Here is a 15872-nt window from a genome sequence, read left to right as displayed (position 1 = left end):
AATCCTGTATCTTACAAGAACTAATTCTATTCTTACGTGACAAAAAAGACTATTTCAATCTGAATTGTCAGCTGTAGATACATGAGGTAATATATTTTGTTTGATGTTTATATGACATCATACTAGAATTTATAGCAAAACTAAGCATTAGAAATCCTTCCAATATTGAACTAACTTAATGTGTAGCTAATTTGCCTTAAATCAAATCAAAAATAACAACTGACGTTAGGTTTACTCAATAATTTTAATTTTTCATACAAAAATAATAATAAATCTCCACAAAAATTTATAACATAAATGAGAATTCTTGAACACTTTTAATTGCCCTCTATCATACAAAATAAATGCAGCTTGTATAAGACTATCATAGTCCCAGATTATTTTTTTTAAATGTGAACCATTAAAATGTAATTTCCTCTGACAGCAAAAGATGCCATTGCCAAAAACTTGTTCTTAAATGTTTTACTCTAAATATAGTTCAAATGGAAGAAAACAATGTTTCTGAAATACCTGTAGAAATTAATTCTGAACAGAAAAGTGTAAATCTATCTTCATTTTCTAAACTTCGTGATTTCCATGTGAAAAAAACAGCCAGTCATATTTTTTAAATGATGAATTCATTCAATTATTTTTTGAATTTATAGCATTTTAAAGACTTGCTGCAAAAAAATGAAGAATAAATAGGTGATGGATAACATGTGAGATACTCTCATGCCTAACTCGGTAACAAACATACCATTTCTAACTAACAGACGAACACACATACACACAACCAACAAACAAAACAATGGATATATATACTATAACAATATAACATGTAACAGAAAGAACAAAGTCTCCTTCAGAGATTTCTAAACTGGTAAAAATGATAACGGGTCTACCTATCAGGCAAAAAGGGTTTGATTTAGTTTTACTTCAGAAATACAGAATTGTTGTTCCTGATTACTATCAATTGGGCAGATTCAGCCAAATATGAGATAGTTTAAGGCAATAATATGAACTTTCTATATTAAAACATATTTTTTGTTGAAATTTAAATGCTTAGCAGACCTGAAAAGGAGTATGCATGCCATTAAAACAGAATTTTTTTCTTTAAATTTGAAAAAAAAAACATCAAAAGGCAGGGGAATAAATTAATGGACTTTTTCATACACATAATTGCCGTTATTAAAAGATCTTAATATTCAGTGTTATCATTTAATATGCGATATTGAATAACTAATGCTGCAAGATTCTGAAGAAATTTTCAGTCAAAACAATATGGCAAACTATAAAAATATATAAAATGCATAAAAGACATGTATAAATATAAATTCTCAAGAAAATGAATGGCATTTATGAGCATGATGAAGAAAAAAATTATTGATACATGATTTGAGTATGATATTATGACTTGGAATGCAACTTGTGAAGTCTGTTTTACCCATTGTGATACCTTGGATATGCTAGAGACGGAATCATTTGGCTAAATTATTAGCATTGCACATGATAATGCTTTCATCAAATATCACTGGCAACATGGCCTCCTCCTTCAAAGCTTTTGTCCTAAATTTTTTTTCATTAGTCATGAAATCAAGTTTATTAGTACAATGGACAGAGGGGAATCTAGTAAAAGTTTTGTTTGTTCATGTCCAAATAATCACAAATTATTTTAATGAGCACAATTACTCCAAACTTGAAACATCTGCAGGCAAACTTAAATTACAGTCAGTGCTAAACATTCCAATCAATTCACCACAAATTATACACACCATTATGAAGTTTACACTTATACACATTATTCTTTCCTTAACACTCAGTATTAATGGTTGAGCATTAAGTACAACTATACCTTCTACATCATGCATTCAAACAATTAAAGTGGATATAACTCCACAACACATACATAAATATTGCAACTTGGTTGCCATGACAACAATAATTTGGCAGCATCTTTAGCACATTTTTTTTGCATTGAAATATCAAGGTCAGATCAATGTTACTGATTATTCTGTCGTAGATTGTGGTGTAGCACTAGAGCACAACAGTTCCCACCCTGACGTCTCTTCCGGCTTCCTCGAAGAGTCATGTGACTTGTAGCACTTCTTCGTTTATTACATTTTGACGGGGAACAGTCAAAGTCTGAGTCACTTGTGGTAGAATCAGCTAAAGACGGCAAGTATTCACGTTTGTTTACTGATGATGACTTAGACATGTGTGTTGGCTTCAGCAAACTGGATGATGTGGACGGAAAATCCTCTTGCATAGAGGAAGGTGATGAAGCTAAGCCTGAGGTTAAATCTTTATCACAGGAGTAACCAGGAGTGACCAGTGAGAACCCTGAGGCAAGTGGTGAGGTGTTCATGAATGAAATGTTCAGTGTCATGGTTTTGACATTTTTCCCTGCCGACTGAGGTTGGAATCCCATCTCAGTGTCAGAACCTGATGCACCATCGAAACCTTCATCTAGCTTACTGGAGTCACTAAATTCTGTAAAATTAATGGAGACATCTTATAATATACAAATATATTAGTATATGCAAGTTATTTAGCTCCAAAACTGTTTTCAGTTGTTCTCACTGTTCTCCCTTATTGATAAAAGGGTGCATGTATCTCAAGTTTACATTTTGTTACAGGATTGACATACAAATCTAAGAAAAATAAGCAACAAGATTAAAACCTTAAAAAATTTTCAAACAGTGCTTTAACTTCTGTGAATGATTTTTGTCTTGATGTGAAAACCTGTGCTGCAGATGTCATTTCTCAGGTGACCTTTCTGTACTAGATGTGTGCTTGTTACCTTTGACTTCTGCTGTACCGTAATTTTTTACTGCTTCTAGACAATGCTTCGAGTACACCGAACGAAGATTTAAATAAAACTTCATTATATGTACCTTCATCCTCTAGAAACGATTCATCAGCATCTTCTTTGTCACCATCATATCCAGAGAGTACTGAATCATGGGGACGAACTCCTTCCATTGACAAATTGTGAAATGTTCTTCTTTCCCTCATACGAGAGTATGGCCTAGAAGACAACAAATATATATGAAATGCCATGACTTTGTTATTGGCTTTTGATTAAAACAGGGCTAGAATCTCCAATTTGAGATGAACTTGAGTTTTTCCAAGTAATACACAATAAAAATGATACATCAATTTTTTTTCTTCTTAAGAACCAGTATTCTATACTTTGGAGTTTCAAAATTAAGCTATTTTGGAATTGTATATACCAATATGGTTTGTATTTGTTGAAACTAAGAATTTAAGAATAAGACACAGTACAATTTCTAGAACCTTTTACCCGAAGATTAACAGTTATTTTAAGTAACACTTACTTGTCATATTTCCTCTTCTTTCGTGAAGGTGACAGAATGAGCTCATCGTCATTCTTAAATTTTACCCTGACGTCACATCCCTGTAGAATGTGCTCGGTAACTCCCAACATTACACAAAGCTCCTCATAACTCATAATTGGGATTTCACTAACTTTGTAGAATTTCTCGTCAGCATATCTCAGCTTGACAGACTGCAACTTAACATCTCTGTGATCGACAACAGAGCCTTCCAAAAAACTGAAAAGAGATAAAGATGAGAATATTTTTTAATTCAAAAGTATCCAGCAGCCAATTTCATAAAAAGTCACAAGTGTAAAATTGATCGTAAGTTACGACATCATAGTGCTATTTCTATTGTGACATCATAATTTACAATTAATTTTACACTTTTTGTGATATTGACACCATTGTTATTAAAAGTAATATTTAATTATTTTTTTTTCATTCAGTATAAGATGTTTAAGGCATACGATTAAAAAATACAAATGTATAATCAATCAAATTCTAAATGAACAAGCAAATGAAATCAAAATAAATGATATTTCACTTATATAAATTTCAAAGACAGGAATGTACAGTTCAGCTATTACAGGTATATCTTTTTTTTTGTAAGACTTTCTTGAAAGTCGATTTTTCAGGATTTTTTTTTTTATAATTTTAAGTTTTTTCTACATACCATTTTTCATGCAGGTGGAAAGCACAGCGACTGATATCTTCTATTTTGTACCCAGTAAATAGCATCATCTTGGATGGCCAAGCATTTTCTGTTAAATACAAAAGGAGTTTATAAAAATAACAGTAGTAAAATTCAAATTGACAACAAATCTAATCAATGCAATTATATAAATGATTTCATATTTCATAAATTCAAAAATTTCATTTTAACATTAATACTATTTTACAGATAAAGAGTCCTTCACATAAACTTATTTGTTTAATGTTACGGAGAAATTTTAAAATTTAGAATTGTAATTCATTCAGTCATAAGGAGGTAGACCTGGGGTAAGGGACATAACTCTTGAAATCAGTGATATGTTTGCATCACATTCAATTGCATCAATGCCTTTCAAGCTTTCATTTGAAAAACAATGAAATTAATCCAAGTTACTTTGCTGCTTAGATGAGATTGATGCTAAATGCTTTACACAAACGTTCAAAGATTTGTAAGAGTTATGTCCCTTACCCTAGGTCTACCTCTTTAAATCAGGCAAGAATAGTGTGTTCATAGTCCAGAAATTTCTTCTATGAGGTATACATACCATGCTTCATTAGGACACGAGCCAGTAAAACACAGCTTGCAGCAATCTCAGCAGGGCTGTATTGTCCCATCTCGGCTTGAAGAATACACAGTTCACAAATATACTCTGCCAAACAACAAGTCTTCTTGTCTAGATCACAAAGCTGACAAAATATCTCAACAAAATCAATGCTGGTCACAACCCTGATGTTGCCACGAAGGGTAGCAGCAATCTCCCCCATCATCCGGACTATGTCTTCATATTTGTATGTATTGTCAGTCAGCCATGCAGCCTCTCTAATTGTAATGATGTCCTTTCCTAAATATCTGGAAAAAAACATGATACATTGATTTATTTCTTAAACGTCAGTTATTATATAAATAAAACCTTAAAATATTTTACATATTTTTTTCTCATATTCTGAAAATTTAAGACTCTTGATAACTTAATTAAGTATAAATGATCAGTAACTACGCTCACCTTGAGCATAATAGCATAGCAGCCACACCAAGAAGCTGGAGTTTTGACCGAGCCGTCTTATGGACCTTGAGGTACCGGTCTACCATACTAATAGCAACATGTAAAGTGTGGCTAGAGAAATCCTTCATACCAGCTACCTCAACCAACCAATCAACTAGAATGTACCTGGAAAAATGGGAAGTTAAATGTATGAAAACAACTATCACCAACTATTTTCTCATGCATAAACTGATTATGACATTTTTGTACTAATTAAAATATTATTAAGAACTTAATCTGATATTAAATACATTGAAGATTTTAAAAAGATCGCAAAGAAATTATCTTCACTAAACAGCTCAATAAATTCCCATTTTCATCTTTTTCCGAGTAACCAATAGACGAAATATTCTGTGAGGTTTTGTATTTGAATTTTGAGTTTTTGTTAGGAAAAAAAATCTAAATGTACCTCATGGACGGAGTAAGCTCCCTTGAAGTTAAGAAACAATCCTGAGTATTTGTAGGTACAGTTGATTGCACCATATCTTTGACAAAAGCAGCAGCTTGATTCTGTGAAATTCCGCCATATTTTCCACCTGCATAGTATTTACACAAAGCTAGTTTAGCGTCTAAGTATCCTAGACTAGTTAAATCCCTGAGTTTACGAATACTGGCTAGTTCAGTTCCTCGATCCATCACCTATCATGAGATAAAAAATACAAGTTTTAAAATAATCCTCTACAGCCATTATAATATAATTGATTAAATTTCCATGACAGTAAATGTTTTACAAATAAATTGATGTACATTTTAAAAGCCAAATGCCCATTAAAGTGTGAAATGGTAGTTACTGGTGGTAGACTTAAATTGTCTGTTTTATAACTTTCCTGTGGACATCAATCATTCTTATGACAAAGAGTAATCCAGGGACCAGACATGAAACAGACATACACAACAAAGAACAAATGCTATGCAGCCAACTCAGTAAAGTTAATAATTGTTTCCTCTATTAAATCATGCCTTTTTATTGTATGTCTGTTGCCACAACATAAACGCAGCCATCCCTGAGCCAAGCTCTGCACCATCAGCCAAATACTGACAAACTTCACCATTTTCCTCTGTACCGAGTAGCATCAACGTCTTTGCGACACATACATGTATATTCTTGTCCTTCGTCTGTTGATTGTAATTAATACAAATGCAGATACATTACATCTTTATACAAATGTATATATTAGTCATAATACACATGAAAGGTTTTTTTGTCACCGTTCTTTACTAAAATTTAATCAAGTGCATGTACATGTAATATCGTTGCGCTTTAGAATTTCTAATATCTTGAATGTTATCATTTGAATAAAATACTCTATTGTAAAAACATTAAATTCCTTAAGAAATTGGATCACCTTCCTTGTTACTGTCAACATGAACATTTCTTGTGGGGACCTGAAATATCCACATGAATAACCCTGGTGCAAAAATTTCTTTGTTTGATTTGCTAATAGGCCAAAACAAAAAGTAAACTAGATTCTCATCCCCTCCCACCCAATTCTGTTCACAATCCCCGAAAAAAAATTAATTTTAATTATTTTTTTTCCAATTTAGGTCAATTTCTTTTAAATTGACAGCACGTACCACTTAAACTGAAAAAAATTCACCCAACTGCCCCTAATTATGAAAAAATGTTGGATGAAAATCTAGGAATTTTTTTTTGATGGCCTTCAACATCAAAATGAATAATTGCAAAACTTACACCACTGTGAAATGTTTTTCAGAGTATATTGCAAAATAAAAAAAACAACAATATACCCCTTCAAAATTGTTCACATTCACAGTACCTGCAAGCTATTCAATTTAATATTTTTATTAACCTCTCTACTTATTTATCTATGCAGTGTAAAATGTACTTCAGGAGGTAGACCTAGGGTAAGAGACACAACTCTTACAAATCATTGGAACATTTATATTCAGCATTTGTTTATCAATCTCATGTAAGCATCAAAGTAACTTGGATAGATTTCATTCTATTTCAAAAGAAAGCTTGATTGGTTTTGATGAAATTGAATATGATACAAACATATCACTGATTTCAAGAGTTATGTCCCTTACCCTAGGTTTACCTCCTCAAGTACAAGGAAAAGTGACTGGTTAATTTTTTTTACCTTTTTAATAAAGTTTTTCATATATTTGAACACACATTCTTTACAACATGCTCCATTTACAGACCAAGGTGGACGGATGAACAACCATGTGAAAGGATCTGTGTTTGGGCAGAGCCCTTCAATTCTACAGAACATATCTGCTGCCTTCTCGCCATTGTTGATGACTTTTTGACCTTCTAAATCAGATGGTACTGGAAAGGAAAAAAAAAACTTATATTCTGACCAATTAACAAAATACTTATACAAATCACAGTATAGTGTTATTTTCACATTAACAAGGTTTAAAGCAATAAAAATTCCTAACTAAAATTGTGTAAAAAATTGGTTAAATATTTGAGCATAAGTAGCTAATCAGCAATCTAGGACATTTATAGAAACAGAGATCATGAAATTGGTAGCCCAAATTAACAACACTTTACATAAAAGTTTACAAAGAATTCATTATTACTAATATTTTTCATCAATAACACATTGTTTGAATATTATCCTTTTGCCATTGTTTACCAAAACAAATGGGATCAATTTCCTTTTCAAAATACTTTCATTTTTACACCTTAAGTTTATGTAAACACAAAAACACAAAGGAAAAAAATGCAATAATTGGAAACTGGGTGACTTTTAAATGTCACAACAACTAATAAAAAACCCTATTGTAGTCCTAATCAAAAGAAAATATCCTTTGTTTACCAAAACAAATATGTTTTTATCTTTTATTAATCTTAAAAGTTACCAAAAAAAAACAAATTAAAAGTTGGAAGATTCTTAAAAAGGAAAATAATTATTTTGTTCTCAAAAATTTTAAATAAAAAGCACTTCCCTAAGGACAGTTGTTTTTCATTTTTACATCTGCACGAACTAAAAATGGGTCCATTTTTTGTTTCGTTTTTAGATGTTTTTTTTCAAAAACAACATAAAAAGGACTACTGACTTATCTCTGAGTCACATTAAACATGTACATTAGTTTTGCCTATTTTCCTAACTGTATAAATCACACTTACATCCTTCGTTATATAAATAAGCTATGGCCATTTTTATCAATGCTTCTAGGTTTCCATAAACAGCTGCCCTGAAAAAAAAAAAAAGAAATTTTTCATTTCAGTTTACATTGATGTTTAATGGTATAGGTTTCTACATGCATAGTTAACAGAAACAGGACACTTCCCCAGTAAGAAGTTTGCACGTTTTCCTCCAAATATTATCTCATTCTCAAACTTCATTTCACATTATTACAACACCTGCACTTACTTCTCAAAATGTGGAATGTTTTTGAGTGAAGGCCATTCATCTTGAAAGCTGGTGTAGTTCCAGATGACAGAGTTACCATCAATCAAATCTTTGAAATATGGATGGACCTGAAGAGAAATAAAATGAAACAGATTAGACCACTACATCTTTGGTTAATACATTTTAGGCTCAGGGGTTCAAATTTACTTTCAAGAAAGGAAGCCTTCCAAAGGTCCTGTGCTTTCCCAAGATTCAAACCAATGCTTCACCCGATGGAAATATAAAGTCCAATTAGCTTAATGTTTCCTTGTAAAGTATAATGCACATTACACTGTACATATTGGATGAATTTAATTGTGAAAAGCATGCACTTCTAGCTTGAGAACCTATGCACTCATACTTCATTTCTACTTACTGCTCGTAAATTAAGTACATCTCTAATGTGAAGACTTTTAATTATAAATAGAATAAGTTCCTCTGGGAGGTTCCATATTGTCATCTGACTTCGAGTCCGTGGTCGCAAGTGCATGTGTACTGGGATGAAGGTGTTGGGAGACTTTTGAAATTTGCTGAGGGCATTTAGAACTGAAACAGAAAAAAGAAACATTTCATATTTATGACTCCACTTTTCAAAATTTTTTTAGATATACATGAAGTTAACTGGTTAAATCCACCTTACTAATTAATGACTAATCAAAAAATGTCATTAAATATTGTCAAATCCTGGGGGCCTGAAATTGGGAAACATTCATTATCAGTAAGTAACAGACAAAATGAAACTTTCATTGACTCCAATGGTCAAGGCTATAAAACTTAAAATAAATACTATGTTATATTACTAATTTTTAATTTCATGTTTAGCGTTAGAATGTAAACAGCAACAAAAAAACACAAATCTATAAAAAAAAAAAAAAATGCACATATTTTTTAAGTTGACAGAGGTCAAATTTTAGATGCATCTGACATAAAGAAACTTACTTATTTTGACAAACATATTCCCCTCTTGTTGATGAATACTTGCAGTTTATTTAATTCCAAAGTATTCTACATCAAGTGATAAGGTATGCAAAATTATCACGAATTGAAAGTTTATTTCTGTCAAAGAATCTTCGATACAGTGTAGCTGTCCTTTATTTTTAGTAACAAGTGGGGGAGTCCCGATTTTTGATTGGTTGTCAATGTAAACAAGCCGACACTTGCAGGGCCGATAACCAATGAACGATTTGAAAATGGACATGTTTAGATTGACGTTAATGAATGCTATTCATAATTTATTTTACACAAGTCTGGACTTATTTATTGTTTGTATTTACCTGTTATTAAACTATAATTAGCAGATATGTAAAAGTGTTTCATACATGTGATAACAAGAAATCGATAAACAATAAAAAGGATCAACGAACTTGTAAAGCGATGACTTATCGAGTCCTTTCGACAAGAGCAAGGCAGATGTAAACACCGGAGTATTGTTTTAGTTTCTAAAGAATTCAATAAGTTTTACACACTAGGTCTTGTTACAGGTCTTTGAGAAACAATGATCGAAAGGAAGAATTCATGCGATATATTTACAAAAATGTACGTGTTGGGATAGAAACATTGCTTTCTACATTTTCAAATTCTGTTTAAGTATTTGAATTTTCAATAGACCATTACTTCATTTGCGATACAAACTAAAGATCTTTGGTCCTGCTATGTATTTTATTTTTAAATTTTGACCTGCACTTGTTGATATCCCGACGAGACACCAACGAAGACTACTTAATTTTAAAGTGTTAATTTTCCAGTTATGACTGTAAAACATTTCGCAGCATTCTATTTTTCCCTCACAACAGTTCCAAACACATAATCTTAAAATACTTGGTATATTCTACACTAACTCTATCCATGTAAGTCTGAAAGTTTTCATCATCTTTCAAATCGACCGCCCATTTTCCACCTCCATCGATGCCTTCTGGGCAAAATAAGCAGATAAAAAGAGTAATGAAGTTTGTCATTGAAAAATAATTTAACAAACTTACCTTTCATCACTCCTTAATTGGTGCAAAATTTATAATTTCAAACATAAATGCCCTCCAACGATTCAAATATTCCGAAAAGTGATGCACCCTCGCTTGTCAAAATTCAACACCAACAAATCAATGAGTGCTCGACGCTGATTGGCTGAAATTGTTTCAGTCGTTTACAAACGAGAGGAAATGGGCTTTCCCCGCCTTTGTTACGATTATTCAAAATTTTGAAAATGTAGAACACGTGTTTTTGGTACGCCGCATCATTAAAAAATATATTTTGTTCTTTTAAGTTGGTAATTCAATAAAATTTTGAATAATTGATTCAGTTTGGTCAACCGGTGTTAATAATTGCGTCTGTGGTAAAAAAAAATTGATTTAAAGGAAATTTTTACAAGAATTTTGGGAAGGGGATAATTGAACCACTTGGAAATTATTAGCAACCCAAGTTATCTCTCGATTACAACTAAACTTATGTGTCATTTTTTGTGAACTTCATTTTTCCAGATGTTATTCAGAAAGTTATTGTTTAGTATCAGGAATATTTCATTTGCATTATCATTCTTATTATTATAGCATTATGTGGGAAAAAATGATTTTGAGATAGAAAGATATAAATATCGCGGATTTTTTTTAATCATTTTTTAAAAATTTGTCAAGATTTTCTGGAGTTAAATTTACACCCCCTTTTTCTTCAAGTCAGAATTTTCAAATAAACGGAAGATAAATGTATTTAACGGAACATGTGTAACCATCGATTATTACATAATCTGACAGATGATCACAATTGTGTGAAACAGAAAACAAAATCCCTGCAGGCCATAGCTCAAATAACAGTAATCCAGAAATATAAATGAAGATCAAATAATGTTTAAATTGCGATTAAGTTCAGCCGCCGGCAAGCGGCAAAATCAATGTGTCACTTTAACACTTACATTCGGACAATAAATTACCCATTTCTCTTTCCATTCCTCGATCAAAAACCCGCAGTTTATAAATCACGAACGATCTGGAAACTTGAAGGCCGTGATGTGACCATTTTAATTTTCAAAATTATTTATATTGGTAAAAAAATAATGGGCAAAAAGATTCTGCTGAAATTAGGGTGAACTCGGTTCATCATTGCGGTACTCTGATCAAAAGGTTAACGGATTGTAGATAACGGCCCCCCGTTATGATAATCTCCTCCATGTTGAGAATCCCAGAAATTCATAACTGCACATATTGGAGCAATTAACCGCGGCTTATGTTTAATTACATTATAGTTTGATTCACTTTAAATGATTTTAATGCTATTAATTATAATATTAATTACCCAAAGCGGACCAATTACTGAATTCAAAAGGATTGTTTTAATCAATGGAATAATGGATAAACTTGTAAATTTTTTGTTGGTACATTTTTATTGTTAAATGCAAGGATTTATATATATAGCATATACCTGTATATTTGACCCCTAGTTAAATGACCAGATTTTTATACCATGTTATACTAACTTAAACTTTTATACTTGAAATATTAACCACGTGCAGTTTAGTGATTTATGCATTAAAAATCACTTATATATATTTTTAAGTGTTGAGAGGAAGTTGTCTATTCACTTTAAATGAAATTGACATTCTATCTAAACAAATATTTTGTAATACAATATTCATTCCCTGGTCAGTATAAAAATGTGAAAGTGCGCAGATTGAATAATTAATCTAATTAACATGAGTTTGTGGCAGATGGTATCACTTATTAGGTATATTGCAATTAGTATGTTGAATCGTCGAATTCACTTCTGTACTGTATATTGACTTTAGTAAACAATAGTAGAACTAGCAATATTGCGATAAGTTATTAAACAGCTTGACAGTTTATTTGTTTATTTACCATAAATATCATCAATATCATTTATATGAAGTTGATGAGAAGAATTGTTAATTGAAATTGTACACAGGCTCTGACACGCGTGTCAGCATGCATTAACTTTTCTTAATCAATATTCAGTGTTTGCTAATATTTCGGTATTATGTTAACGTTTTGCGTTTTATTTTATGTTTACATTTGGTGAATAAAAGTGACAAAAAAGTTGAGACATTTTTACAAAGCGTGTTCATTCCTCATTAATAAAAAAAACAAGCAAATGTGACCGATTTGTAACAACTGAAGTAGCAAGGAACAAACAATTTATATATTTTTACCAAACATTGTGTCTACTGCGTCTTACTCATTTTTTTTAATTTTTTTTTTGGCATATGAATTTGAAACTTAAAAAATATCATTCAATGCTATGGATGTTGAATGAAAATTTAATTGAACATAAAACGATCCGTTAGGATTTGCATGTTAAATTCTTCCTGGTTGTAAAAGTACAACAAAGTCATACCTAATTCAAAGTAGATACTGAGTGTTGAAGTTTACATAAGGAGTATTATGTTTTGATTTTTTATTCATTTACCATCTTTTCATCTAAGAAGTATGTTACCTTTGTTTCTGTATTTTATTCTTTTTTTTTATTTATATATATGTCTTTATTTAATTTTTGTTTCAATTTACCATAACAGTTTGTACCCAATAAATCCGAGTAGAGTAATGCTGTTTTTCCGCCATGTCGAATGTATTTTTTTCTAGATTACTGTTGTTTTAACAAATCTGTGTGACACTGACACACATTATCAATATTATGATTATAAAATAATATTGTTTTTAATTACTTGAAAATACCTCGATGTCAGAGTGATTATCACGCATAAAAGATAACAATATGGGATAACCCTTAAGCCTCTATCAATCATATTACATGTATTTCACAAGTTTAAGTAGTATGTACATGTATGACACGAAAGATATGCCCGTGTAATATATCATTTTAACAGGATTTAACGGATGACATTTGAGCAAGGAACTGGTCATTTTTGTGATGTACAACTATTTGAATGAGTACAAAGCCCATTAAGCAACTATCGTTTTTTTTGTGTATATTATGAATTACATTGCAATAAAAATTAAACTAAGTTTGAAGTGGACATTGAAAATGTGAAAAACTATCTTCATAGGTTTATAAAAAAAAAGGAAATATTGATTCGACATTGTTGATTTTAAATATCCCCACGCAGTTATTTCGTACTACATTTAAGCCAGTTTTGATATAGTTCTATTTAGATGTGTTAATTATATTTCTCTAATGCATACTTACTTGAAAACATTTAGACGAGTTTTGTTATATCTTTTTTGTATGTAGAAAAGAACTTCTTATGAATGTGTTTTTATGTGTAATACCGGCTTTTTATTCGGCCCGCTACGCTACGCTACACCGTGTATGCAAATCGTTTCTGTTTCATGTGTTCACGTTTAGGTCAAATTTTTGGATTCGGTATATTTGAATCATCCCACTGCATGTTGACGCCGGCTTCCGTCTTTTTTACCGATATTCATTACATGTACGAACTGCTAGGAATACGAGTGTGAAAATTACAGGTACTTAAATATTTTAGAGTTATCTCTCTTACAGCTATCTGTATTTACCTAGCTTCTTTTGTTAGTTCTTAACACGTTTTTTATACGATTTTCATGGTTGTAATTAACATATGAAAAATATGAGAAACATATGTTTTTTCAGGTGTTTTCAAAACATATGAAAAACATATGTTTCAATTTTTCCTGTGTAATTGGTGACCATATCTACTACTAAGGGGGTTTTTAACGTCCTTGACTACCCTGTCGGGTCTCGCACGGACGGGGTGACCATATCCTGACTAGGAGCTCTTATATATCAGAGACATATGATTAAATTAAAGGGCTATATATAATATATCGATCATTCCTGATTTCACCAAATGAAGTGTTTCCTCTTGTGTCTTGGGCTATCATAACCCAAATAATCAATTACATACGATCACTCCATTAACGGGAGTTGAAGAGAAACGGATACGGAGACGGACTGGGTCATTAAAGTTAGGGCAACCCGATGTCATTTCTGATAGTGCGCATGAGTAAAAAAAGACAGTGCCTCATTTTTGTAACACTCGGGTGCCGTGCAGGTCCGGGTGTCAAAAGAATAGGCCTGCAGCAGCGCTAAGCTTGTCGTAAAAGGCGACTAAATAGTGCCCAGAACCCTAGCCGTGGGCCAGGGAGCTCTGCCCACAGAGCAACTAGGTTGTGTGCCCCAGGTGGTGGAATGGGGTACCCCTGGCGTGTTATATGCTGGGCTTTCAGGTTATAATACAGAAAACCTAACCGCAAACCATAGTGGTGCACCGTGTTGGAAAGATGCCACGTTCCTCGCACGTTAAAGAACCCTACTGTGGTATTCTCCCGGAGTAGGAACCATAGGGCTCCGCCACAGGAGGCTAAATTTCCCGACCATACCCACCTCTCCCTATTTCCAGTGGCAACCAAAAATTGTCGACCTCATTATCCTTGTGTCTCATCCCATTTTTCATTTCATCATCATTTCATGTTCATTTTATCATCAACTTCATGTTCATCGCCTGAATATAGCTGAAATATTGCTGCTCGGGCGTTAAACCCCAACAATCAATCAATCATTGTAACACTCGGACCTTCCATTAACAGCTGTTGTTCCCTTCTATGCGACAGGATGGAACCTATATGCACTAATTGACTATTTTACTGATTGGATTTACTATAATGTTTACGCGTAGTGTATATTTATTCGTGGACCAAAATATATATTATATGTTTCTGGTTTATTCGATGTAATGATGATTTCAGTCGGATGTATTATCAAGTAGCAAGTGTAGTATTATCCTTGAGCCTCCGGAGACGGGACATAATCCCATATATGTAAGGATAATACATGATAACAATATTCATCGTGCACTTATTCTACAAATGCAAAATCAGTTACAACAGATGATAGGACACTAATGTTTTTGACTATCCATATAATTCCTGGTGTAAACTTTATTATTTAATCATAAAGTCATGTTTGTCCCCCACCTATTCACATATCTGCAATTTAAGCTGGAAAATGGTACCAATTGCAGCGGCACGTTCTATCACCTTATATTTAGGAAGTGCCCCCCCCACCCTAATCGAGCCTTGAGCGCAAATTAACACATGTTTTATCATTGTTTTTGTCTAGAAAAGTGACTGCAATGGGCTTTGCAATTCGTTGTCGCATTCGATCGTAAACAATTTCACATTTGGAGTATATGTGTTCTGTCTTTTAGGTTATTCGCTGGTACATTTAATGCGTTTCGCCACAACCATTCTATTTTCTTTCTTTTTCTTTTCTTTTTTTTTCCCCTAGCCTGATGTTTTCAACGACTATGTATAAGGAGATAAGGGCAAAAAGGCTAAGTATAGTATATAGGGGCAACTAATTCGCTGTACCTGTGTATAATGTTGTTTTGGGGCCAGCTCCAGCCTGCCCTGTGGTTTGAGGATTTCCTCGTCATTCATTGAAGACCCATCGGTGGTCTTGAGCTGTTATTTTTCATGCCGGTGGGGTTTTCT

At 32.5% G+C, this 15872-nt stretch overlaps 1 protein-coding gene across 2 annotated transcripts; it reads right to left on the bottom strand.

Moving 5' to 3' along the window:
* Positions 1-225: 225 nt before the first annotated feature.
* On the bottom strand, positions 226-10549 carry LOC148620480 (cyclin-F-like). 2 transcript variants are annotated; one of them, XM_088581377.1, is made up of 13 exons: positions 10419-10549; positions 8816-8985; positions 8422-8528; positions 8175-8242; positions 7177-7367; positions 6035-6190; positions 5484-5713; positions 5036-5200; positions 4577-4881; positions 3994-4081; positions 3318-3554; positions 2874-3007; positions 226-2469 (listed from the first exon to the last, which is right to left on the bottom strand). In XM_088581377.1, exons 1-13 carry the CDS (start codon positions 10423-10425, stop codon positions 1979-1981), a joined length of 2349 nt encoding a protein of 782 aa, XP_088437503.1. In that variant the 5' UTR covers positions 10426-10549; the 3' UTR covers positions 226-1978. The 2 variants fall into 2 exon arrangements, with proteins under 2 accessions (XP_088437503.1, XP_088437502.1); XM_088581376.1 differs by lacking the exon at positions 10419-10549 and adding an exon at positions 9379-9530.
* Positions 10550-15872: the final 5323 nt, after the last annotated feature.

The sequence above is a fragment of the Perna viridis genome, chromosome 4 (assembly GCF_037379345.1).
Source record: "Perna viridis isolate PV_CMFRI_1.1 ecotype Kerala chromosome 4, ASM3737934v1, whole genome shotgun sequence".
In the NCBI taxonomy this organism is placed as follows: Eukaryota; Metazoa; Mollusca; class Bivalvia; order Mytilida; family Mytilidae; genus Perna; species Perna viridis.
Note: the sequence above shows the minus strand (reverse complement) of the source record. Positions and strands in the feature narration are given on the sequence as shown.

What these genes read in the sequence shown, in the direction of transcription:
- LOC148620480 (XM_088581376.1), bottom strand. An exon ending in AACAGACATACAATAAAAAG is followed by an intron (nt 5,714 to 6,034) that starts GCATGATTTAAT and finishes ATCTCATGATAG; the next exon opens with GTGATGGATCGAGGAACTGA. An exon ending in AAGAAGAGGAAATATGACAA is followed by an intron (nt 3,008 to 3,317) that starts GTAAGTGTTACT and finishes GTTGTCTTCTAG; the next exon opens with GCCATACTCTCGTATGAGGG.